Here is a 23,531-nt window from a genome sequence, read left to right as displayed (position 1 = left end):
TTTCTGTCTTATCTTGATTGGTAGAAGATATATAAAATATATTTTTGCGGGGGATGGAGGGATGGCTCAGTGGTTAAGAGCACTTACTGCTCTGCAGAGGACCTGGGTTCGATTCCCAGCACCCACATAGAAGCTACGAACCACCCTTCACTGCAATTCCAGGGGACTCCAAAGCCCTCTTCTGACCTCTATGTCATTGCACAACACGGATGCACTCATACATGCAGGAAATACACTCATACACATAAAATATATATAAAAGATATCGCATTAAAAATATATTTTGCATATTATTTTAAAAATGTGTTTCAAGTGTTTCTTCTACAGCATAGCATAGGAATGGCAATATAGTGTGATGGTTAAGCACACAGGAACTGGAGCCTTACACTGACTAAATTAAAATTCAGTTGAGTTCCCCTATTTCTTACTTCTATGACCCTGGACAGCTTATAGGTTACCATCAATCATTGAGGGAAGCCAGGGCAGAAACTCAAAGGAGGAACCTGGAGACAGGAACTGAAGCAGAGACCATGGAAGAACACTGCTCACTGGCTTACTTCCTCTGGCTTGATCAGCTACTTTTCTTACACAGCCCAGGCTCACATGCCCAGGGATGGCACCACCTACAGTGGGCTGAGCCCTCCTACATCAATTAACAATAAAGAAATGCTTCATGAACTTGACCACAGTTCATAAAGAGGTTCCCTCTTCCAAGGTGTCTCTAGTTTGTGTCAAGTTGGCAAACAGTAACCAGCACTGCCACCTCTCAGAAGTTTTTTGGTGTGTTATATCTTCATTTCACTTGTGTTTGAAGGTTAAATGAGTTAGTATAGGTAGATATTTGGAGCATCCCCTGGTAAAAGCTGGATTGATTGAGGTATATTGGTTTTTAAAAAATATTTTGTTATTTTTATGTGTATGAATGTATTGCCTGCATGTAGGTAAGTGCACCCATGTTGTGCAATGTCTGAGGAGGACAGGAGAGGCTGTCGAACCCCTTGGAACTGGAGTTCTGGACAGTTGTTAGCTGCTATGTGGGTGCTGGGATTCAAACCCAGGTCTTCTGCTAGAACAACCAGTGTTCTTAACCGCTGAGCCATCTCTCCAGCCCCTGAGGTATATTGTTTACCACTTGCCTTCAGTTTTCTGTGACATATAAAAATATAGTCTTGGGCAGGGCGTGGTGGCACATGCCTTTAGTACCAGCACTTGGGAGGCAGAGGCAGGCAGATCTCTGTGAGTTCAAGGCCAGCCTGGTCTACATAATGAGTTCCAGGCCAGGCCAGTTGAGGCTACAGGGAGACTCTGACCCCCCCCAATAAGAAAGTTTTTATTTATATAAACCAAATACTCTTAAGTTCTGTTTTATTAGAGTTTACCTAAGACCTGTTTTTGACAGCGAAATGGTAACAGTTGTCAACTATTAAGTGGATAACCAAATAAAGCAAAATCTATCAGAAGTATGAACAGAAATTCCCACATACACTACACTGCTCTGTCAGAGTGGCAGAGTGGGCTGTGCAAGAACTCAGAGAATTTTTTAAAAACACAGCAATGTTGCCATATAATACTGTTAATTAAAAATTTGAGAGGACATTGATTTGAACCGAATTCTTGCACTAGACTCAACAGATCAACCCAAATGGAGCCAGTGTTGCTTAAGTTCCACATCACCAAAGGGAACCTAACTTGTTTACTTTTCATATTTGAGTTTGCAAGAAATCAGACAGGAGACGATAGCCAAATCTCATTCACTCCCCTATAAGGAGGGTAAATTTGAAATGGCCAATCTGCTTAGCAAGTGGCTAATAAAGCCAGTTAGATATGTATTTTGGTGGAACTGGGGATTGAACCCAGGGTCTCACACTGTCTCTGAGCTACATTTTCTAGTTTCCTTAATTAGACCACCCCCCTTTCACTCTCTGCCCATTTCTCATCCCATTTGGGGAACCTGTCCCAGATCCTTTTTGAGACAGGGTCTCCCTGTAGCCCCAGCTGGCCTGGAACTCACTATGTAGACCTGGCTGGCCTTGAACTCTTCTTCCAGAGTGCTGGGATTAAAGGCATGCACCACTACACCCAGCAAAGGAACTTATCCAAGCCCTAATGACATCTTTAAAATACAATTTGACATTTTGACAGTTTGCTCTTTGGTAATATTTACATAGATCTCTGTACTTCCTAAAGCTTTTCTGGCTACAGTGGTGGCCATGAGTCACCGGTGCCTATTGAACTTTTCACCTGTGATTAGGCCAAATAATTTTCCCTTTCATTATCTTTTTTGTTTGTTTTTTTGAGACAGTGTCTTCCTGTAGTTCAAGTTGGCCTGAAACTTGCTCTGTAGACCAGGGCTGCCTCTGCCTCCCAAGTGCTGGAACTAAAGAAGTGTCACCATGCCTGGCATACAACTTAAAAAATACACTTTTTTCTTTGGATTGGAGAGGTGGCTCAGGGGTTAAGAACACTTCAAGGACCCAGATTCAGTTTCTATCGCTGTCATCCCATATTCAAGGGCACTACAAAAACATCAATACACATATGGGCAAGCAAAGCAATTGTACAAATAAAGATGTCATTATTTTTTCCCCTTTTCTTTCTTGTTCCTCTCTCTCTTTTTTTTTTTTTTCTGAAAAATGATCCATCTCCTGAATGCTGAGATTGCATCTGTCACCACAATGGTCTTTTTTCGGTACTGGGACTCAAACCCAGGGCTTTGTGCATGTTAGGCGAGCACTCTTACCAAATAAGTTACATCTCTAGACCCTCTTTTTTAAAATTTTATTTATTTTTATTTTATGTGCCTGCATATATGTGAGTGCACCTGTCGTACAATGCCATGGAGGTCAGAAGAGGTCGTCGGATTCCCCTGGAACTGGAGTTAAGGATGGTTCATAGCCGTCATGTGGGTGCTGGTAATCGAACCAGGGTCCTCTGCAAGAGCAGTCAGTGCTCTTAACCGCTGAGCCATCTCTCCAGCCCCATCCTGGCCCTCTTTAACTTATTACTTTTTACATGTGTTTGTGTGTGTCGGACTGGGGAGTGACTAGGCACATCCGAGGTTCCAGGGGACAATGTACTAGAAACCTTGTCTCCTTCCACCACCCGAAGATGAAACTTGGGTCGGCAGGCTTGGTGACAATTGCCTTTACCCTCTGAGCCATCTTGCACACACTTTTATTTTTATAGGTGCTAGGAGTGAAACTGTGGTCTCGGTCGTGCACATGCTAGGCAAGTGCTTCAACAATGAACAGCCTTAAACTTATACATAGGTATATATTGAAAGGCATCCTATATCACTAGCTCAGGCTGTTTTCGAACCTCCTGCCACCGCGGGCTCCCAGTGCTGTTTAAGGGCTTCAAGTCCATTAAGCTGGTGAGAGATGGGCCGGCACGCTCGGAACTCTCTTCTCCCTTCCCCGGAGGCAGCGGGCGAGACCCGGAGTAACGGACTCATGGACTGGAAGGCCGTGCCCACCGTTGTCCCGCCTCTTCCGTCGCCCCGCGCGTGCGCAGTGGCGCGTGACCGGCCCAGGCCCTCGGGGGTCCGTGAGTTAGGAGTCCGGGCTGCAGACAGGTGCCCACGCCGAGGGGTCCGTCCGGGTACTCTGCGATGCGTTGGGGGCTGCGCCGCCGCGCGTCCGGGGCGGCGGCTCTGTCAGCGGCCGGGAGCTGGTGGGGGCCGCCCCGCTTTCCCGGCCACCCTGGCTGGCTGGGGACCGCCCGGAGGCTCGCGGGGCGCTCGGTGGCCGGGGTGGACAACCAGCTGAGCAGCCCGAATAGCGGCAGATACCGGGACACGGTGCTGCTACCGCAGACCAGCTTCCCCATGAAGCTGCTGGGCCGCCAGCAGCCCGACATGGAGCTGGAGATCCAGCAGGTACCGGGGCGCGGACCACCCCGGGCAGGTGGGTGGGGGCCAGGTCTGCGGGAACCTTCCGGGCCCACAAGTTCCACTGGCAGAACGGGGAGCAGGGGAGTTCCGGGCGGACACTCGGGCGTGCGTGCACGTGTGCAGCGCGCGTTCTCATCGCAGCGCCTTCGGACCGAGGCGGCTGTGCACTTTACCAGTGACTTGTCAAAAAGTAAATGGGCGTGTACTTTGAAGGACAAAGTAGTGTTACTTCTCCGAGTCCCCTTTGTAGACTATGCATCTGTCACCTGTATCAGACCAGTATGAATTTGCTAATGGCAGATTCACCTTTTCGTGTAACACTACGGACTAAAGTATTCCTGATAGTTAGGAATGCTGCTTAAGTAAATAGGGGTAGCCTGTATATTCATTGAACAGGTACCGGAATTCAAGATTAAAATACTTTCGCTCCTTCTAATTCCTCCCCACCTCCCCATCCTGCCTAGTCGTGGCCGTCAAACTCAGGGTCTTTAACTTGCCAGACAAGTTCTCACTACTGAGCGTACAGCAGCCCAGCCAAGTAGTTTATAAGTGTTTTATCCAGTGCCTTTGTTCTAGTTACTTTCTGTTGCTGTGATAAAAATGCTGACTAAACCCAACTTGGGGAGGGGAAGGTTCATTTGGCTTACAGCACAGTCCATCATCAAGGGAAGCCAAGACAGGAACTCAGGGCAGGACTGACCATGGTGGAGCACTGCTTAGTGGCCTGCTTTTTTGTACAACACAAGACCACCTGATCAGGGGTGGCACTGCCCACATCACTCAATGTCTTAGTTTGTTCTTCATTGCTGTGACAAAACACTCTGACCAGTACCAACTTGGGGAGGAAAGGGTTTATTTGTCTTACATCTCCCAGGTCGCACGTAGTTCATCAGGGAGCCCAAGGTAGGAACTCAGGGCAGGAACTTGCAGGCAGGGGCTGGAGCATAGACCAAGGAGGAACGCCACTTACAGGCTTGAGGTCGCACGGCTACTGCTCAGCCTGCTTTCTTATGCAACACAGGCCCACCTGCCCAGGGGTGGCACCACCCACAGTGGGCTGGGCCCTCCCACATCACTCATCAAGAAGATGCCCTTCAGACATGGCCACAGGCCAGTCCAATAGAGGCAATTCCCCGACTGAGGCTCCCTCAACCCAGGTGTGTCAAGTTGACACTAAAGCTATCCAGCACACTCAACAATCAAGAAAATGCCCCACAGACATGGCCACAGACTAGTTCAACGGAAGCAGTTCTCCAGTTTGAGGATCCCTTTTCCCATGTGTGTCAAGTTGACAACTAAAACTATCCAGCACAATTGGCCCCTTGTCAACTTGACACAAAAGCATCACTATTAAACCACAACCTTTACATTTCTTGTCCTGAAGATATATCACAACATTAGACAGTACAACTTTAAAGTTCCTCAGTCCTTAAAAAAAAAAAAAAATTAAAAGCACTTTAATGGGGCTGGAGAGATGGCTCAGGTTAAGGGCACTGACTGTTCTTGCAGAGGATCCAGGTTTGATTCCCAGCACCTACATGGCAGCTAACAACTGTTTTTAACTCTAGTTCCAGAGGATCCAAAATGCTCTTTTCTGACCTCGGGCATTGCACGACATGGGTACACATGTAAGCAATATACTCATACACATAAAATATAAAAAAATTCAAACACTTTAAAAGTTAAGTCTCTTAATTCTGGGTTCCTGTAAAATACAAAACAAGAGAAGTACTATCTTATTTCAAAAGGGGAGAATCGGGCACACTTAATTAAGCAAAACTAAAGTCCAGCAAAGTAGCTTAAGGCTGGACATCTGGGATTCATTCACAATCTTCTGGACCCCAAAGGGCTTGGGCAGCTCCACTTCTCTTTCTCTGCCATCCACAGGACACACAACTTGTCCAGTATACCCAGGCCAGCTCCACTCCACACCTGTTGCCGCCCTTGGTGGTCGTCCCATGATCCTGGCAGGTCCAAAAAGCTGGGGTCTCCACTAAAACTGAGGCTGTACCTTCACCAGTGGGCTTTCCTGGCCTCTCAGGGTGCCAAGCCTCAGATTCGCTCCATGACCCCTTCATTTTCCAACATCAGAACCATGCAGGAGACTCTTACACATTACCAAGTCCTGCTTCCAGCTTGAGATGGAGGCTCAGACCCTCTCTGGACCACAGCTTCTGTGTGTTGACCCTGAGGAAGTACTTCCCAGAAGATTTTGCTACAGTGATGCTGGTCTCTTGTTAGTCACGGCTGATTCTTGACAACCCCAACTGACCAGAAACCACAGATTCTCAATTCAGAATATCATACTAACAGCCCTGGTAATCTTTACTTCCTTTTGAAGTGTCATAGCCAGCCCTCCATTATCTATACCTCATTTCAGCAGAACTGTTCCAGGTTCCACAGCAACAACTCACTAAACTCTAATCATTCAATGGCATTTCCAGCCCAGAGTTCCAAATGGTTCCACAGTCCTCCCCCAAACAACTGGGTCACCTCCGTCATAGCAATAGCCCTCTGTCTGGCACCAATTTTTGTTCTAGTTACTTTCTGTTGCTGTGGTAAAAACACCAGAACCAACTTGGGGAGGGAAGGGTTTATTAGACTTACAGCATAGTCCATCATCAAGGGAAGCCAAGGTAGAAACCTGGAGCCCAGACCATGGAGGAACACTGATTACTGACTTATTCCCTGGCCTGTCCTCAGCCTGCTTTCTTATACACACAGCACCACCTGCCCAGGGGTGGCACAGCTCAAAGTGGGCCAAGCCCTCTGACATCACTCAGCCCCACAGACATGACCACAGGGCAATCCCCTATTGAGGTTCCTTCTACCCAGGTGTGTCCACTTGACAACTAAAGCTGTCCAGCACAGCCTTCTGTAGATCAGGAAGAATGGCAGTTTCAGATGTTTCCCCATTTACGTTTCACACCCTGTAATATCCCCATGAGATGGATGTTAGATTGTTTTGGAGATGATGTGGGTCTGCAAGTGACTTGGCCAGTGCCACACAGCCAGTGAGGGAAGAGTGTGGGATTGCAGTGTATCTTTCCAGAGCGGAAGTGTTGAAGCCAATATCGACAGAAAGATACCAATGTGGGGTGTGGCAATCTACAGGCCTTTGTTCAGGACCGGCTTGAAGGGTTGGAGAGGGGTATTGAGAGATTTTCCCAGACTTTAGAACCCCTGTGCCACGTACGGTTTAGACTTTGAAGTGTTGGAAGCTGGAGGGACTACTGGAAGTTTTAAGAGACGAGTGTGTGTGTGTTCATTTCAGAAATGGAACCATTTGTGTTTCTACGTTGAAGAGACTGCAATGGAATAAGTGATAAAGCAAGTGTTTATTTATATGATGTGTAAACATTGTTCTTTTAAAACAGAAATGTGAGTTTGCAGAACTCTATTCCTGGCAAAGAAAAAGAAAAGTAAAGACAGAATTTTGTCTTCATGATGGACCTCCTTATGCCAATGGCGACCCTCATGTTGGGCATGCTTTAAATAAGGTAATCATATGAAACTAAATACTCTTACAAAAAATCGTATTCTACTTGTATGATAATTATGTAAATTCCTATTGACACATGCAACTAAATTAATTTGTTTATGGATTAAGTTATTTATTGTGGTGTTGGGACTGTTCATGCTAGGTGAGGACTCTACCACTGATCTACATCCCAGATCTAATTTTTTTTTGTGTGGGGCTGTGGATGGAATCCGGGGGGGACGCATGGGAGACACACTTCTGCCCCTGAGTCATATCTGCAGCCTGCAACTAAGTATTTTAGTTAACAAAGTTTTTTTGATATTGCGTGAAAGTTAACATGGCTCATGTTTCCCTTTCGGCTTATTGTTATTTTACACTAGTAAATTCCATTTTATTCATTAAGTGGTTAGTGAGTTCCATTTGTGTGTCAGGCATTACACTAGACTCTAGGTGTAGCAGTGAGCAACATATAGTTATATCCTGGCCTTATACTCTACTTTTGAAGATAAGGTCAACAAGATATATAAGTAAATTATGTAGTATGCTAGACATTGATGATAATTGTGGAGGAAAATAAAAGCAGATGATAAATCATATGAATAAACTGTATTTTTTAATAAATTGATTTACTTAGATGGCTCAGTGGTTAAGAGTACTGGCTGTTCTTGCAGAAGACTGGATTTGATTCCCAGCACCCACATGGTGGCTAAAGACACTGTAACTCCAGTTCCGATGCCCTCTTCTGTCTTCTGTAGGCACTGCAGGTCATGAATGCACTTACACACAGGCAATACAATCCTACACATAAAATAAAAATAAGTAAAAATTGAAAACAATAATAAATTGATTTAGGAAAACTCTCTTAATGAAAAGGTGAAATTAGGGAAAGTCTTTAAGAGAGCAAGTGGCCAGTGTGGTGGTGTATGCCTGTAATATCAGCACTTCAGAGGCTGAAGTAAGAGGGTCACTGAGGGTTGGAGGCCAGCCTGCATCAATATGTAGTGAGTTCCAGGCTATCAAAGCAGAGATTTTGTTGTTTACCCAGAGTAAGACCATGTTTCAGAAACAAACAACAAAATTCCCCCAAGCAAAACGAAAACCCAAGCGTAAGAATAGCAAGTGCAAAGTGCTTGAGAGGGCCGTTTGTAGTTCATCTGAGGGACAGTAAGGAAGCCGGAGCACCCAGTCAGACTGAGGGAGGGGAGAGGATTGGATGAGGCTGTACACGAAGCAGGTCCCTTTAAAGGACGTTGTTTTTACTTTGGTTGTAATAGAGAGCTGTTGGGGTTTTCGAGTAGATGCACTTGGGATCTGATTTATTAGGTAGATCATTTAATATGATTAATCAGATCATTTTAGGATGCTGTGTTGGTGACAGGAGTTTGGAAGCTAAGAGACTAGTTAGAGAGAAAGATAGGGAGAGAGGGAGGGAGGGAAGGAATATGAGTGATGACCATGACATTGATGAGGCAAAGCCATAGCAAAACATGGTCAGATTTGGAGTGTAATTTGAGGGTAGAGCTGATGGAATTTGCTTTGGGTTAGATGCAGTGTGGGTAAGACGAGGATAGTCCAGGATGCTTCCGAGAACTTCCGGTCTGAGTGCTTATGAGGACAAAGTAACCTGATCTGACAGAGACAGTGGGGGAGGGGAGTTTTTGGAGGAGAAGAGTTCAGATTTGGGCGTGTTAATGGTTCAGATGAGCTTAGCCGTTCAGATGAAGATCCTGGATAGAGGAGCGATGCCCAGACTGTCTGTTGTAGTCACCAGCACGTGGCGCCCAGAGCTGGCTTTGTTTGGTTTCTAAGGCATAGTGGATGGTAGCTTAGTTGTAAATAGGAAATGAGTTGAGAAGGTTCTCCTGAGAGAACTCACCAGGCCTTCTCTGAGCTCTCCACCATGAAGGCGAAGGAGGGGCTGCAGTTAACATCGTGATCACATCTGACCTGTTTCCCAGGGAAGAAGTATTCTCATTACAGCCTGTTTATCAATCCATCTTTCTGAACCGATTCATGCTCAGATTGATCCACCTGTAGGAGGTTGATCAATGGAGGTTGTTAGCCACCATGTGGGTGCTAGAAATCGAACCCAGATCCTCTTCAAGAGCAGCCAGTGCCCTTAACCACTAAGCCATCTCTCCAGCTCCCTGGCAATACATTTATATATATAAAAAGAAAAGAAAAGTTTATTTGAGTTTATAGTTCCAGGGGTATGAGTCCTTATGGCAGGGAAGGCTTGGTGGCAAAGGTAGCCAGAGCAGAAGGCCAAGTGATCACATCTTCAAGCAGGTACAGGAAGCAGAGAAAGACAGGAAATCTAGCAAGGCTTAGGAACTCTTAAAACCCACCCCCCAAGTGACATGCTTCCCCCAGCATGGCCACACCTTCTAAAACCTCCCAAAACAACAGCACCAACTGAGGACAAAATGCTCCAAATACTTAGAGCCTGTGGGGGACATTCTCATTCAAACCACCACATTTCACTCCCTGACCCCATAGACTTATGACCATATAAAATGAAAAATGCACTCATGCATTCAATCCACAGCTCCCATAGTTGTTTTTTTTTTTGGGGGGGGGTCTTTTTGAAACAGGGTTTCCCCATAGCCCTAGCTGGCCTTGAACTCACAGATATCCGCCTGCCTCTGCCTCCCAAGTGCTGGGACTATAGGCATACACCACCATGCCCGGCTCACAGGTCCCATAGTTTTTGACAATCACAATACTATTCAAAAGTCACTGGAGTCTAAAGTCAATTCTGAGGCTCAAGGCAATCTCTTAACTGTAAGCCCTTGTAAAATCAAAAGACAAATTGCATACTTCCAACATACAATGGAACCAAATACATAATCCCATTCCTAAAGGGAGGAGTAGGGGCATAGTGAGGAAATACTGGACCAAAACAAGATTGAAAACCAGAAGGGAAATCACCAAATCCAGTAGCTTCATGTCTGATTTCTGGGACTTTACTTCCAAAGGTCTTAGATGGCACAGCCTCTCCAGCTTTGCTGCGTGCAACATACATCTCTCTTTTGGGCTGGCACCACTCCCTGTATGCAGCTCTCCTTGCCAGATGTCTCATGCTCTGGCATCTCCAGTGTTTTCTTGGGGTTTCAACTGTCAACCAGGCTTTACCTTTACTGCTTCACACAATGACCTGTCAGGGCCTTCTTTATGCTGGGACACCTGGTGTCTACTGTTGTACACTGGCTAGTCTTGGAGGCTCTCTGAAACAATGGAGGAAGAACTGATTACTCCTTCACTCTTGCGTCTTTCATGTCTCTGAAGCCAGCACCACCTGAACAACACTGCCAAGTTCAGCTGTCAGCCTGGGAGGGACTCCTGCCCATTTCACCCACATGAGCAGCAGCTTTTGTCCATAGAAGTTTTCTAGGAGCAGGACCCTCCTTAGGCTTTTCCTTACAAAGTTGGAGCTTAACTGGGTGTGGTCTTTCCTTGAGGGTACTTTTTCCATTGGTTAAGTGCAAATAGCTAGGCTTCTCCTTAATGGCCCTAATCTCCTTATCATAAAGAGCCTCTCCTTCAGCACATGCCTTGGCTCCAACTTTAATCTTCCTACTGCTCTTTTTCAATCCAGACTGTATATTCTGCATTTCTTTCTGCCCCATTTGCTCGTTTTCACTGTAGAGCTGCATAATATTCACCATTAACAGCCACACCACCATTTCTAGTTAGGATGTCTTGAAATTTCCTCTACCGAAGAAATTATTAGTTCATTACTTTTCTTTTTTTCTTCTTTTTTGTCTTTTTGAGACAAGGTCTCCCTGTAGCCCCAGCTTTCCTGGAACTTGCTATGGAGACCAGGCTGGCCTGGAACTCACAGAGATCCACCTGTCTCTGCCTCCCAAGTGCTGGGGTTCTAATTTATTACTTTTCTGTTTAGCCTCAGGCAAACTCAGGCTTAGAGCAGACTGCAGTCAGATGCTTTGCCAAAATATCCCAAGTTGCTGTTTAAGTCCTATTTCCTTCTGGAACTACTTTGCTCTCAGCACTGCTTTCTTCCAGGCTCCAAATAGAATGAATGGCTCTGCTTACAGCATTCAAAGCTTTTCTAGTCTGAACTTCCAGAGTCTTCCACATACCTCCAGAAACCCACATGGTCGTGTTCTTCACAGTCAACTTATTATAGAAGGAAGAGTTTATCTGAACTTCTAGTTTCAGAGGGTTAGAGTCAATAATGGTAGGGGAGGCGTGGTGGCAGAGGTGGCCAGAACTGAAAGCCAGGTGACTATGTCTTCAAGCAGACACAGGAAGCAGAGCAGCAGTACACTTTTAAAGGCTTTCTACTTACCCATGTCTAAAATGAACGAAGAAGGGAAAATCCAACACAGCTGTAGCTGCATGCGAATTCTTCGGGTGTGTGTGTGTGTGTGTGTGTGTGTGTGTCTGTTAATGCCCGAGGGAGTTAACCACAGGATCGCATTTGCTCAGGACATCAATTCTTTAAGAATTCTGTATTTCTTAGTAAATATAAGCTATGTAGTACTGCATTTTCTGTGTTAATTTTTTCACAAGAATAATGAAAATTTCTAATTGACTTATTTATTCTGGGTTTTAGAAGGTCGGAAGTATTTCTTGAGAAGGTAGCATTTGCCAGGCACAGTGGTGCACACCTTTAATCTCAGGACTCGGGAGGCAGATGCAGGTGTATCTCTGTGAGTTCAAGGCCAGCCTGGTCTACATAGTGAGTTCCAGGTCAGCTGGGGCTACAGGGAGACCCTGTCTCAAAAAGAACAACAACAAAAAAATAATAATAATAATAATGCACAGAACATACTCATGTATGAAATTCTCAAAAAATGAAAGTTGTGCTGGGCTGTTTCCCACCCGTCCCCCCCATTCCAGCTTTCCAGGTTGGGTGTCAGGTTTTCATGTGTAATATCCTTGTTTGATTTTTTTTTTCCTTCCCTTCATAGACTTAATGCATGGTAGAAATTCAGCTGGGCATGGTGGTGCACGCCTTTGATCCCAGCATTGGAGGCAGGTGGATCTCTGTGAGTTCAAGGCCAGCCTGGTCTACATAGTGAGTTCCAGGCCAGCTGGGGTTACAGAGAGACCCTGTCTCAAAAAGAAAAAAAGAACTTTAAACGTATGGTTCTTTTGGGTACAAGTTGCACGCGTTAGTAGATGTAATGGGTTCTTGACTGGGTCTTTATGTTTTAGAATGGTATTGTATTTAAGGGTTAAGGGCTATGGGCTTTCTGTTTGGACAACCACTCTGCTTTCACCCTCCCAGATTCTGAAAGACATCGCCAATCGATACCATGTGATGAGAGGCTCCAAAGTGCATTTTGTTCCTGGCTGGGACTGTCATGGTCTGCCCATTGAAACAAAAGTGCTATCAGAACTTGGTGGGAGAGCTCAGAATCTTTCGGCTATGGAAATTAGAGAGAAAGGTAGATCCTTCCCATTTCTGTTCCAAGTGGTGCTATGAACGCTCAGCCTTTGCCAAAGGGATCTTTGCTTTGTTTTGGTGGCAGTGACCTACAGGGAGCTCCTGACCTCGGAGAAAATTCAGAGTTTGTGTTGCTTTCCAGGCCCGGGCCTTGCGTGTATCTCTGGCCTTGCACGCACACTCTCATTCCTCCTGCCTCAGCCTCCCGAGTGCCGGCATCATTGGCATGAGCCACCATGCGAATCCAGGTTTTCTCTAACTCGCTCTGTGAGAACTTCTGTTTAGAGACTGAAGGGACAGCTTTGGGTGTGTCCAGTTGTGTTTTTCAGCTTAGTGTTTTTGTTTTGCTATATAACCATTTTGAGAGAGAGTTTTACACTTTACTGGATAGAGTTTGTTGACTCATCTGATATAAAACCAAAAGTAAATTGTGAAATACATATATTTTACATCAGGGCATGGTAGTGCATTCCTGTAATTCCAGCACTCACGGTCTAAGGTAGGAGGATCGTGAGTTTGAAGTCAGCCTGGGCTATATTTTAAGACCTTAGTCTTAAAAACAAAAACCAACCAAACAAAAAACCCCACATACTTTAAATTAATCACCTATTTGATCCTTTCAGGGGATTTGGTCTGAGAGTATCTCCTTTTCTTGTGTGTTACACTGTTACATGTTTAGACATGATTGTGAAGACTTTTTGTACTTCTTCTGAAGCATATTAACACTGACTTAGATTGGATATTCTCAGTGGTTTCGGGGGAGGTCATGTTGAAATGAAAATTGTTCTATGACTGTTTCTTCAATTTATTTTAAAATTATTTTTAATGTTTTTGAGACAGGGTCTCCCTGTAGCCCCAGTGGGCTTGGAGCTCACTGTGTAGACCAGATTAGCCTTGAACTCACAGAGATCAGCCTGCTTCTGCCTGGAGCGCTGGGATTAAAGGTGTGCTCCACCACACCTGGTGTGACTGTTTCTTAAATTAAGAAATAATGAAGAGAGGGCTGGAGAGATGGCTCACTGGTTAAGGGTGCTTGCTGCTCTTGAAGAGGACCCAAATTTGGTTCCTAGCACCCACATCGGATGGCTCAAAGCCACCTATAACTCCAGCTCCAAAACAATCCAAAGCCTTTGGCCTCTGCTGGCATTTGCACCCATGTGCACAGACACACACACATACATATAATTTTAAAAAATCCAACAAATAATTAATTTTAATGAGGCAGAGAGAGGCAGGTGGACTGTAAGTTCGAGGCCAGCCTGGTTTCCATAGTGAGTTCCAGGACAGCTGGGGCTACAGGGCTACCAGTCTCAAGAGGGCTGATGAGATGGCTCAGCACTGAAAATGGTTGCACGAAAGCCTCACAACTTGAATTGATGCTCTAGTCCCGTGGTAGAAGGAGAGCTGACTTCTGAAAGTTGAAAGCTGCCACCTGACCTCCACACACATACCATGGCACATGCATATCACACACACACACACACGTGCGCGCGTGCATGCACATACACTAATAACAATAAGGGAATTATGAATATTTAACGACTATTTTCCCAGCTTATTGTTTTCTAAATATGAGGCCATGTATAGTCTAGAAGATGATGAAGAGAGAGTAATCCAATTTTAACTTTTGAAAATCCAGTTAATTACAAACTTTGTTCTGTGTTCTAAACACTTTCAAATAATCTTCCTGTTAAGAATTTCTCTAAGACTGAGGATATAGCTCAGAGCATAAATGAACCCCTGGGTGTAGTGCCCAGGGCCGTGCGTACTGGACTTGATAGCACATATCTTTAGTCCTAGCACTAAAAGATGATCACAAGTTCAGTTGTCTTCAGCTAAATAGTGAGTTCAAGGCCAGCCGAGGCTGAAAAAGACTTTTTCTAGTGGAAACTGTACAATACCTTTATTAAGAGAGCCACATACCAAATCATGTTTAAGACTAAGAAAATATGAGGCTAGAGAGATGGCTCAGTAGTTAAGAGCACTGGCTACTTTTGCAGAGGACCTGAGTTCTGTTCCCAGCACCCATATGGCAGCTAACAACTGGCTTTACTCCAGTTCCAGGGTATCTGACACCCTCTCTGGCCTCTGCAGCCACTGTACAACATGGGTGCACTTAGATACATGCTGGCAAAACACATGAAATAGGGCTGGAGAGATGACTCAGCAGTTAAGAACACTGGTTGTTCTTGCAGAAGACCCAGGTTCGAATCCCAGCACCCACATGGCAGTTAACAACTGTCCATAACTCCAGTTCCAGTGGATCCGACAGCCTCTTCTGTCTTCCGAGGGCATTGCACGTCATGGGTGCACTTACCTACATACACACATACACATAAAATAAAAAAAAAAAAACTGAAATAAAGTACAGTAAAAAAGAGCTGGGTGTGGTGGCACATACCTTTAATCCTAGCACTTGGGAGACAGAGGCAGGGGGGATCTCTGTGAGTTCAAGAGCAGCCTGGCCTACATAGCAAGTTTCAGTACAGCCAGGGCTACATAGTAAAACCCTGTCTTAAAAAAAGGGGGAGGGGAAGGGTGCTGGAGAGATGGTTCAGCAGTTAAGAGCACTGACCGCTCATGCAGAGGATCTAGGTTCAGTTCCCAGTATGGCGTCTGTCTGTAACTCCTGTTTTAGGATCTGATGCCCTCTTCTGGCCTCTGTGGGCATTGTGCAACACAGGTGCACTTAAATACATGCAGGCTTCATAAACATAAAATGAATAAATAAAGATTTAAAAGAAATTTAAAATTAAATGAATACCAAAGTTTGGCATGGGGACTTATGCTAGCTCCTGGGAGTCTGAGGCAGGAGGATTGCGGTGAGTTTAGATCAGACTGGGTTATAGAGAAAGCCCCTCTCTCTAAAAATAAGAAGAAAAGAAAAGAACAAATTTGTATTTATTTTTTCCAAAGCTTTTCCTTTTTCTTTTTGTGGTATTTTTAGCTAGATCATTTGCAAAAGCAGCCATTGAAAAACAGAAAGCAGCATTTGCTCGTTGGGGAGTAATGGCAGATTGGAATAATTGCTACTACACATTCGATGGGAAGTATGAGGCCAAACAGCTGAGAATTTTTTACCAAATGTACGATCAGGTAATAAAGTGTTTTCTTTTTCTGCCCAGTGTATTACATGTATGTCACAAAATTCGGCTTCAGGATCATGTTGGTCTTTTACAGGGCTTGGTCTATCGATCTTACAAACCAGTGTTCTGGTCCCCCTCATCAAGGTATGAATTCTGTGGTAATTGGGAGGTTGAAAGGTTTGTGAAGCTTCCGCTTACTTGTGTTCCCTGTTTTTAACCCTTAGAACTGCGTTGGCTGAAGCGGAGCTTGAGTACAATCCTCAGCATGTCAGTCAGTCAGTCTACATAAAATTCCCTCTGTTGAAACCTCCTCCCAAGCTGGCGTCTCTGACAGGTGAGGCCTAGCTATCGCCTGAGCTTCCTAAAGCTGTGGAGTTAGGACGCTCACTCACATATTTATGACTTTATTCCCACAGATGGTTCGTCTCCTGTCAGCATTTTAGTCTGGACCACCCAGCCTTGGACAGTTCCAGCTAATCAGGCTGTTTGCTATATGCCGGAGGCAGAGTAGGTGTTTTATTACATCGTCTGTTTTATCCACAAGTGAAATTCACATTAAATTTACTTCATTCTTATGGCCCTTTTAAAATGCAGTGAATTGTAAGTTAGTTGTTAGGTTTATGTGGACTTTATTAAGGTTTAGAATAGATGATTTCTTTTTAAAAGTATTTTTATTATTTTTATTATTTTATATGTATGAATGTATTGCCTGTATGTGTGTAAATGCACCCATTCATGCAGTGCCCTTAGAGGTCAGGAGAGGGTGTTGGATTCCCTGGAACTGGAGTGATGGATGGTTGTTAGCTGCCACGTGGGTGCTGGGAACCAAACCTGGGTCCTCTGCAAGAGCAGCCAGTGCTCTTAACCTCTGAGCCATCTCTGCAGCCCCAGATGGTCCCTTTTAAAACCTTATTTCCAGCTGTTTTTGGAAAGTGAAACAAATGTGTAGAGTGTGGAATGCTTTGAAAATTACACTGCCTGACCCTAAAGTTAGTTTTTCTAGAATGTTAGAGACCAGAATGTTGGTCACCTGTGGCTTCTCTTTCATTCCCATTGGTGGTCTCACCGTCCATTTTCAGGTATGCTGTTGTGAAATGCTGCACTTCTGGAGACCGCTACATACTAGCTGCAGATAAAGTAGCTTCTGTTGCTTCTACCTTGGAAACTACATTTGAGGTTACTTCAACATTTTCAGGTGAGGATTTTTGGATATTCTAACCATCAGCCATCAAATACAGGGTTGACAGTGGTTTGTTGAATAGTCCTCATCATGAATTGAAGCAGATTTAACTTCTGTCTTTGTAGAGCATATTTTGTATTGATTATACATTAAACCTTATTGTGTATACTTCTCTGAAGGAAAATAGGCACTAAACATGGTAAGAGGTGAAGGAAGCAGGAACATGAACAAAGCAGAAACAGGAATGCTTCTGGTGGAATCCAGCAGTTACTTTTTAAAACTGTAATGCAAAAGCAACAATAAAATTCTTACTATTATTTGTCTTTTTGAGATGGGGTCTCCCTGTAATCCCAGCTGGCCTGGAACTCACTATGTAGACCAGGCTGGCCTCCACCTCACAGAGATCCACCTGCCTCTGCCTCCCAAGTGTTGGGCGTGCGCCACCACATCCCGCAAAACACAATCTTATGGTAAAGATAATTTTTAAAAATAGAATGCAGGGCTGGAGCAGCAGTTAAGAACACTGACTGTTTTTGCAGAAGACCTGGGTTCGAATCCCAGCACCCACATGGAAGCTAACAGCTGTCCGTAACTCCAGTCTGACAGCCTCTCTGTCCTCTGCAGGCATTGCATGACATGGGTGCAGTTACCGACATGCAGGCATAACACTCATACACGTGAAATAAAAATAATAAAATATTTTTAAAAAAATAGAATGATCACCTAGATAAGTAAGAAAGCCCTCTAAGGTTCATCAGTTTAGATACAAGCCAATTAGAGGGATGAACAAACAACCTCATTAAAATAAAAAGGGGTTATGGGGTTGGAGAAATGGGTCAGTGGTTAAGAGCACTGGCTGCTCTTACAGAGGACCCGGGTTTGGTTTCCAGCACCCACATGGTGGCTGAAAATGTACTTAACTCCAGCTTCAGGGAATCCAATGCCCTCTTCTGACCTCTGTGGGCATTGCATGTCATGGGTGCACTTACATACATGCAGACAAAAGACACACATAAAATAGAAATTTAAACAAGTGTGTGTGGGGTTATGTCAGAGACAGGAAGGATGCTGTTGAATGTTTCAGACCATTGATCTTTGATGATGCAGTAGGTATGTTAAAGGACCCAGTGTATTCTTCTTTGTTGTGGGATTGAGCCCACACCTTGTGCATGCTAAGTAAGTGCTTTATCACTGAGCTATTCCCCCAGATCTTTTTTTATTTTGAGACAGTGTCTTTTTAAATTTCCTTGGACTCATTTTGATTATATATTTGGTTTTTATTTATTTTTCATGTCTTTAAGAAACTTTTTTATGTGTATGAGTGTTTTGACTGCATGTATGTAAGTGCATGTGCATATGGCACCTATGGAGGCCAGAAGAGAGCATTGCACTCATTGGGACTGGAGTTAAGGACGGTTGTTAACTGCCATATGGGTGCTGGGAACTGAACATGGGTCCTCTGCAAGAGCAGCTAGTGCTTTTAACTACTGAGCATCTCTCTAGCCCCTAATTTCTGTATTTGTAATAATAAACAACAATAGGTAAAATTGATACTATTTTTAAGTTTTTATTTTGTGCACACTGTTATGCTAACTGCTCAGAATAGTCTTAAGGCTATCTTAACAACAGTGCTTTGAGCAAGAGCTCTATCTGTCTATATGTCCGTCTGTCCATCTGTATCTACTTTTTTGTGTCTTTTTGAGACAGGGTCTCCCTTTAGCCCCAGCTGACCTGGAATTAACTGTGTAGACCAGACTGGCCTTGATCTCAGAGAGGTCAAGCACTTGCCTCACAAATGCTGGGATTAAAAATGTGTGCTACTGTGCCCAGCATATTCTGCATTTTCAACCTTGTGGGGCTGGGGAGAGCACTCCAGGTAGCTCAGTGTATAGCACTTGCCTAGCATGTGCCAGGCCTTGGGTTTAATTCCTCACCCAACAAAATAAAGATGCTAGCTGAGCATGTAAGTACACACCTGTTATTTTAGCAACTGGGAGATAGAGGCAGGAGGATTGGAAATTCAAGGTTGCTCCCAGCTACATACTGAATTTGATATCAGCCTGAGCTACATGAGATCCTGTTTAAAAAAGAGAGGGGCTAACTTAATTTGATGTTCTGTTGCTAAGCTTAAAAGGTAGAGCTGTCATATAAAACAAGTCTTTTTTTGTCAGTACTGAAGATTGATTCTAGAACATCATGCATGCACAAGTGTTCCACCCCTCAGCCCTTCACAGAGAACATCTTAGTAATGGCTCCTTTCCCCTCAGGGGTTGATTTGGAAGGTGGTAGTTGTGGTCACCCTCTGGTTCCTGATAAAGCCTCTCCTCTCTTACCTGCAACTCATGTGACCATGGCCAAAGGAACAGGATTGGTTCATACAGCTCCCGCTCATGGTATGGAAGATTACAGTGTAGCATCTCAACACAGCCTACCTATGGTACTGTTCCTTTTTCTTCTTTTTAATTATTCACCTTGTGGGATGGAAATGAATAATTCTAACTAACTTTATTTCTTGGTAATGATAGTTTTTATCATCATAAATTGTGAAATGCTGCGATTTGTGCAATACCCTAAAGCTTCATTAATTCATAGTAATTGAGAAAGTTCATGGAATTAGCACAAAATTAGATCTGCAGAATGCATGCTACCTGAGACATTCCTTTTTGGCAGGGGGGTGGATATCCCTGAGTCCGACCCGTGGGGTCCTGGGGTCTGGCCCCCACATTCCTTTTTTTTTCAAGTCAGAGCCTCACTATAGCCCTGGCTGGTCTATAACTCACAGAGATGGCATCCCAAGTGCTGGGACTAAAGGTGTGTGCTACCACACGTGGCATGGGGCACTTTTTAAATACAGACAGACCCTGCTCTAGTCCGTTTCACTTTACTATGCTTTGCAGACACGAAGTTTTTACAAATTAAGGCTTGTATAAGTCCTTGTTGAACAAACTAAACACCATTTTTCCAGCAGCCCAGGTGATTGTGAACGCTTTATATACAAAGCATTTTTGCAGTCGTGGTAGGTGCATATTTTTAAATGCAGTGCTGTTGTACACTTGCTGGCCTGCAGGAAAGCCTAACCCAGGCAGCACCCACTTCGGGGTCTGCCTCTCTCCCAGTGTATGCCATGCTGGAGCATTGCCAGGTGCCTGCACTCCGGTTTGAGCACTGAGTCAGACATGTTGTTTCAGTCCCTGAAAACTGACAAGTAGATTTTATTAAATAGTTGAAGGGGACAGTTAAGTTTTGCCCTTTCTAAGCTCCTAAGCTTGCTTTATTAGCAAGAATAGAGGCCAGTTAAGGTGCTTAGTATACTTTGTTACTTTTCTTCATGAAACTTTAGGAATGCAGTAGAGGAAAAGTAGACTGTATTGAGATGGTTTTATTGTGCCATTTTTACATACATTGTCATGAGATAAAATGTCTTGGTGCTTTAACTGTTCACAATGGTACTTTGTAGGATTGCTTAGTGGATGAAGGTGGATTTTTCACCAGTGCTGCCGGTCCTGAACTTCAAAGCAAGGCAGTACTTGAAGAAGGAACTGACGTGGGTAAGTGTTGTGTCTGTTGATAACATAATTACTTTTTTTTGGAAGGAACCAGAAGGAACTCTAGATAGCTGTTAATCTTCATATTTTCAGAAAAATAAAAGCTAGTCATTTCGTTTAGCCACATGATTTAAAATGAAGTTTAGATTTTGCTGTCTTGGGTTTCAAATCTGTTCTACATATATGTGTACAAATCAAGTAGGTCAGTGATTATTTTTTTGGGGGGGTTAAAAATACAATCAGCAGTATTACTTTTGTGCAAGCATAAAACTCAGGCTTGGGGTAAATTTTGGCTGTGAATCATTCATGCCCCACTTTTTTCTGTCTCCAGTAGCTAACCCACACAGCATGGTGTACTGTGCAGGGCCTACAATCTTGAATCATCTTTCTTTCTTCATGGATTCAGAAATCAGGACCTGAGTGATTAGTTTTCTAGGGTTTCTATAACAAATTGTCATTAATTTGACGTTCTAAAACAATAGAAATTTATTTTCTCAAGTTTTGGAAACTAGGTATCTGTAGCCTAGGTATTGGCTGGACTGTGCTCCCTGTGAAGGTTCCATGGGAGAATCCCTCCCAGCCTTATCCTGGGCCCTGGTGGTGCCAGGAAATCTTGGTCTTCCTTGATCAATAGCTGTATCACTCCATTCTCTGCTTCTGTGGTTATGTGGACTTGTTTATCTCCCGCCTGTTTTCCTGTATCCTGTCTTCTTACAAGGACAGCAGGTGTGGGAGTTAGGGCCCATTCTAATCTACTGTGATCTCACCTTCATGTAATTACATCTGCAGAGATCTGACTCCTAAGGAAGGTCACATCCACCGTTACGGCTTCAGTGTCTTTTAGGGGGCACAGTTCAACCACACCTGATTTCTTCTGGTTTTTCTGCAGACTATTAAGATCTATAGTAGAGATCAGCCTTTGAAATGAGAGCTGTGGGATGGTGTAATTGGAGTTTGAAGGTTTTACAGTCTTCGATTTTCTCTGCCAGGAGACTCCCATGGAGCATGGCTACTTTTATTTGTACCTTTGGCCCAGACCTAGTACTCCCTGGTAGTCTAGAGTGCTGTTAGGTTTTTCATAATACTTTCATAACTCTCTTAAGTTAGTGTCTAATGAGAAAAAAACTTTAAGTTATAAAGATGCTTCAGACTGCAGAGAATTTGTTGAAAGAAGAAAAAGTGACGCACAGCTATCCTTATGACTGGAGGACTAAGAAGCCAGTGGTGATCCGTGCCTGCAAGCAGTGGTTCGTCAACATCGCAGATATTAAGACCACAGCGAAGGTATGCAAGGCACCTGTGTATGGGCTTGGGTCGGTTCCCACAGGGTGAAAGGGCTGGTGTGGGGTTTCATGAGGAGAGACTGTTGCTGTTAGGATTTATTTTCCTAAAATTACATATTTTTAGATCTGTAAAGTTCTCGTATTTTATTATTTCATTTTACACACGTGGGAAATGAAGCTTAATGATGTTAAGTGATTCGTCCAGTCACCTTTGTGACCAGTTTAGTGAAAATTGAGTAGACTTAGGGCAGGACTGGGTTTAGTAAGTCTAATCTCCTAGAACCTCAGTCCTGTAACGTTTCATCTAGGTCAGGGTGGTAATGCCTACCCCAAGGAGGAGGTCGGAGTTTCCACACCAGTTCCTGGCACATAACAGGCATTTAATAAAACTTGAGTGAGGTTTTTATGTCCTTTGTTTCTTTGAGACTAAGAGGGAAAAAAGGTAAGGAGAAAAGAAAAGGTTGGAGTTGCAGTCCATTTAAAATCGGGATTTTATAACCACTATTCTAAATATTTGACATATATAGAAGCTCCTTCATGTAATTCACATGTATGTATTTTTATATGCATGTATACATAATCCAAAAATAGCCAGATTCTACTGAATGAAAGAGTTCAAGTATCTGTCAGCCAGGCTGAGCACACAGTACTTCACGGGCAGCGAGTGGCTCAGGTTCTGGGATAGCTGCGTCATTTGTTGGCATGGTAATTTGGGTCCTTATCAAAACTATGTGGAGAGATTGACAGTGTCTTTTAATGTTTTTTTAAAATTTTTTTATTTTTTATTTTATGCGTATGAGTGTATTGCCTGCATGTATGTGAGTGTACCCGTGTTGTGCAGTGCTGTGCAGGTCAGACGAGGGCTTTGGAGTCCCCTGGAACTGGAGTTAAGGACAGTTTATAGTAACCATGTGAGTGCTGGGAATCGAACCCGCATCCTCTGCAAGAGCACTCAGTGCTCTTAACTGCTGAGCCGTCTCTCCAGCCCCTATTTACAGCGTCTTTATAATTTTTTATTTATTTTTATTTTATCTGTATGCATGTTTTATCTGCATGTATGTAAGTGCACTATGTGCATGCAATGTCTATGGAGGCCAAAAGAGGTCATTGGATCCCCTGGAACTGGAGTTTCAGATAGTTGTTACCTACCATGTGGGTGCTGGGAACTGAACTCAGGATCCCTGGAAGCGTAGCCAGAGCTTTTAACCTCTGAGCCATCTCTCCAGCTCCTGTATTTTCTATACTTACATAATGTGGACATCTGTGATACGCAGTTTGTTTTTTTCATTTCCATAGGTTAAAACACTAAGTCTGGTTTTTTGTTTGTTTGCATGGGTTTTGTGCGTGCGTGTGCGTGTGCGTGTGTGTGTGTGTGTGTGTGTGTGTGTGTGTGTGTGTGAAGGTCTTACTATGTAGCCCTTGCTGGCCTGAACTCACTATGTAGACCAGGCTGAACTAAAAGTTGTGGCAGCCTCCTGCCTCAGCTTGCCGGGTCCTAGGATTATAGCCGTGTGCCGTCTGTCAGCTCTTGATAGTAATGAAATCCTTTGCTTCTGCTTTGTTTGCCTTACTCCAGAATCTTTCCCTTTGTGTTGTTTGTCAGTGGTGGGGAGCAGGAAGGCAAGCATGACTGCAGATGTTCAAAGTG

General features: G+C 44.0%; 1 protein-coding gene across 1 annotated transcript in view; it reads left to right on the top strand.

The window, feature by feature from the left end:
* The first annotated feature begins 3,491 nt into the window (after positions 1-3,491).
* The window catches only part of Iars2 (isoleucyl-tRNA synthetase 2, mitochondrial), a 49,594-nt gene continuing 29,554 nt past the window's right edge, over positions 3,492-23,531 (top strand). Inside the window, exons 1-11 of the mRNA XM_008826789.3 lie at positions 3,492-3,877; positions 7,270-7,392; positions 12,631-12,790; positions 15,737-15,885; positions 15,970-16,019; positions 16,100-16,209; positions 16,292-16,382; positions 16,955-17,070; positions 19,323-19,492; positions 20,513-20,603; positions 21,733-21,884. Coding sequence (XP_008825011.1) covers positions 3,611-3,877; positions 7,270-7,392; positions 12,631-12,790; positions 15,737-15,885; positions 15,970-16,019; positions 16,100-16,209; positions 16,292-16,382; positions 16,955-17,070; positions 19,323-19,492; positions 20,513-20,603; positions 21,733-21,884 — 1,479 coding nt within the window. The 5' untranslated portion in view covers positions 3,492-3,610. The remainder of the gene's footprint in view (positions 3,878-7,269; positions 7,393-12,630; positions 12,791-15,736; positions 15,886-15,969; positions 16,020-16,099; positions 16,210-16,291; positions 16,383-16,954; positions 17,071-19,322; positions 19,493-20,512; positions 20,604-21,732; positions 21,885-23,531) is intronic.

Source organism: Nannospalax galili, unplaced genomic scaffold, assembly GCF_000622305.1.
Source record: "Nannospalax galili isolate Female #2095 unplaced genomic scaffold, S.galili_v1.0 scaffold592, whole genome shotgun sequence".
NCBI lineage: Eukaryota > Metazoa > Chordata > Mammalia > Rodentia > Spalacidae > Nannospalax > Nannospalax galili.
This window is presented reverse-complemented; position numbering and strand designations above follow the sequence as displayed.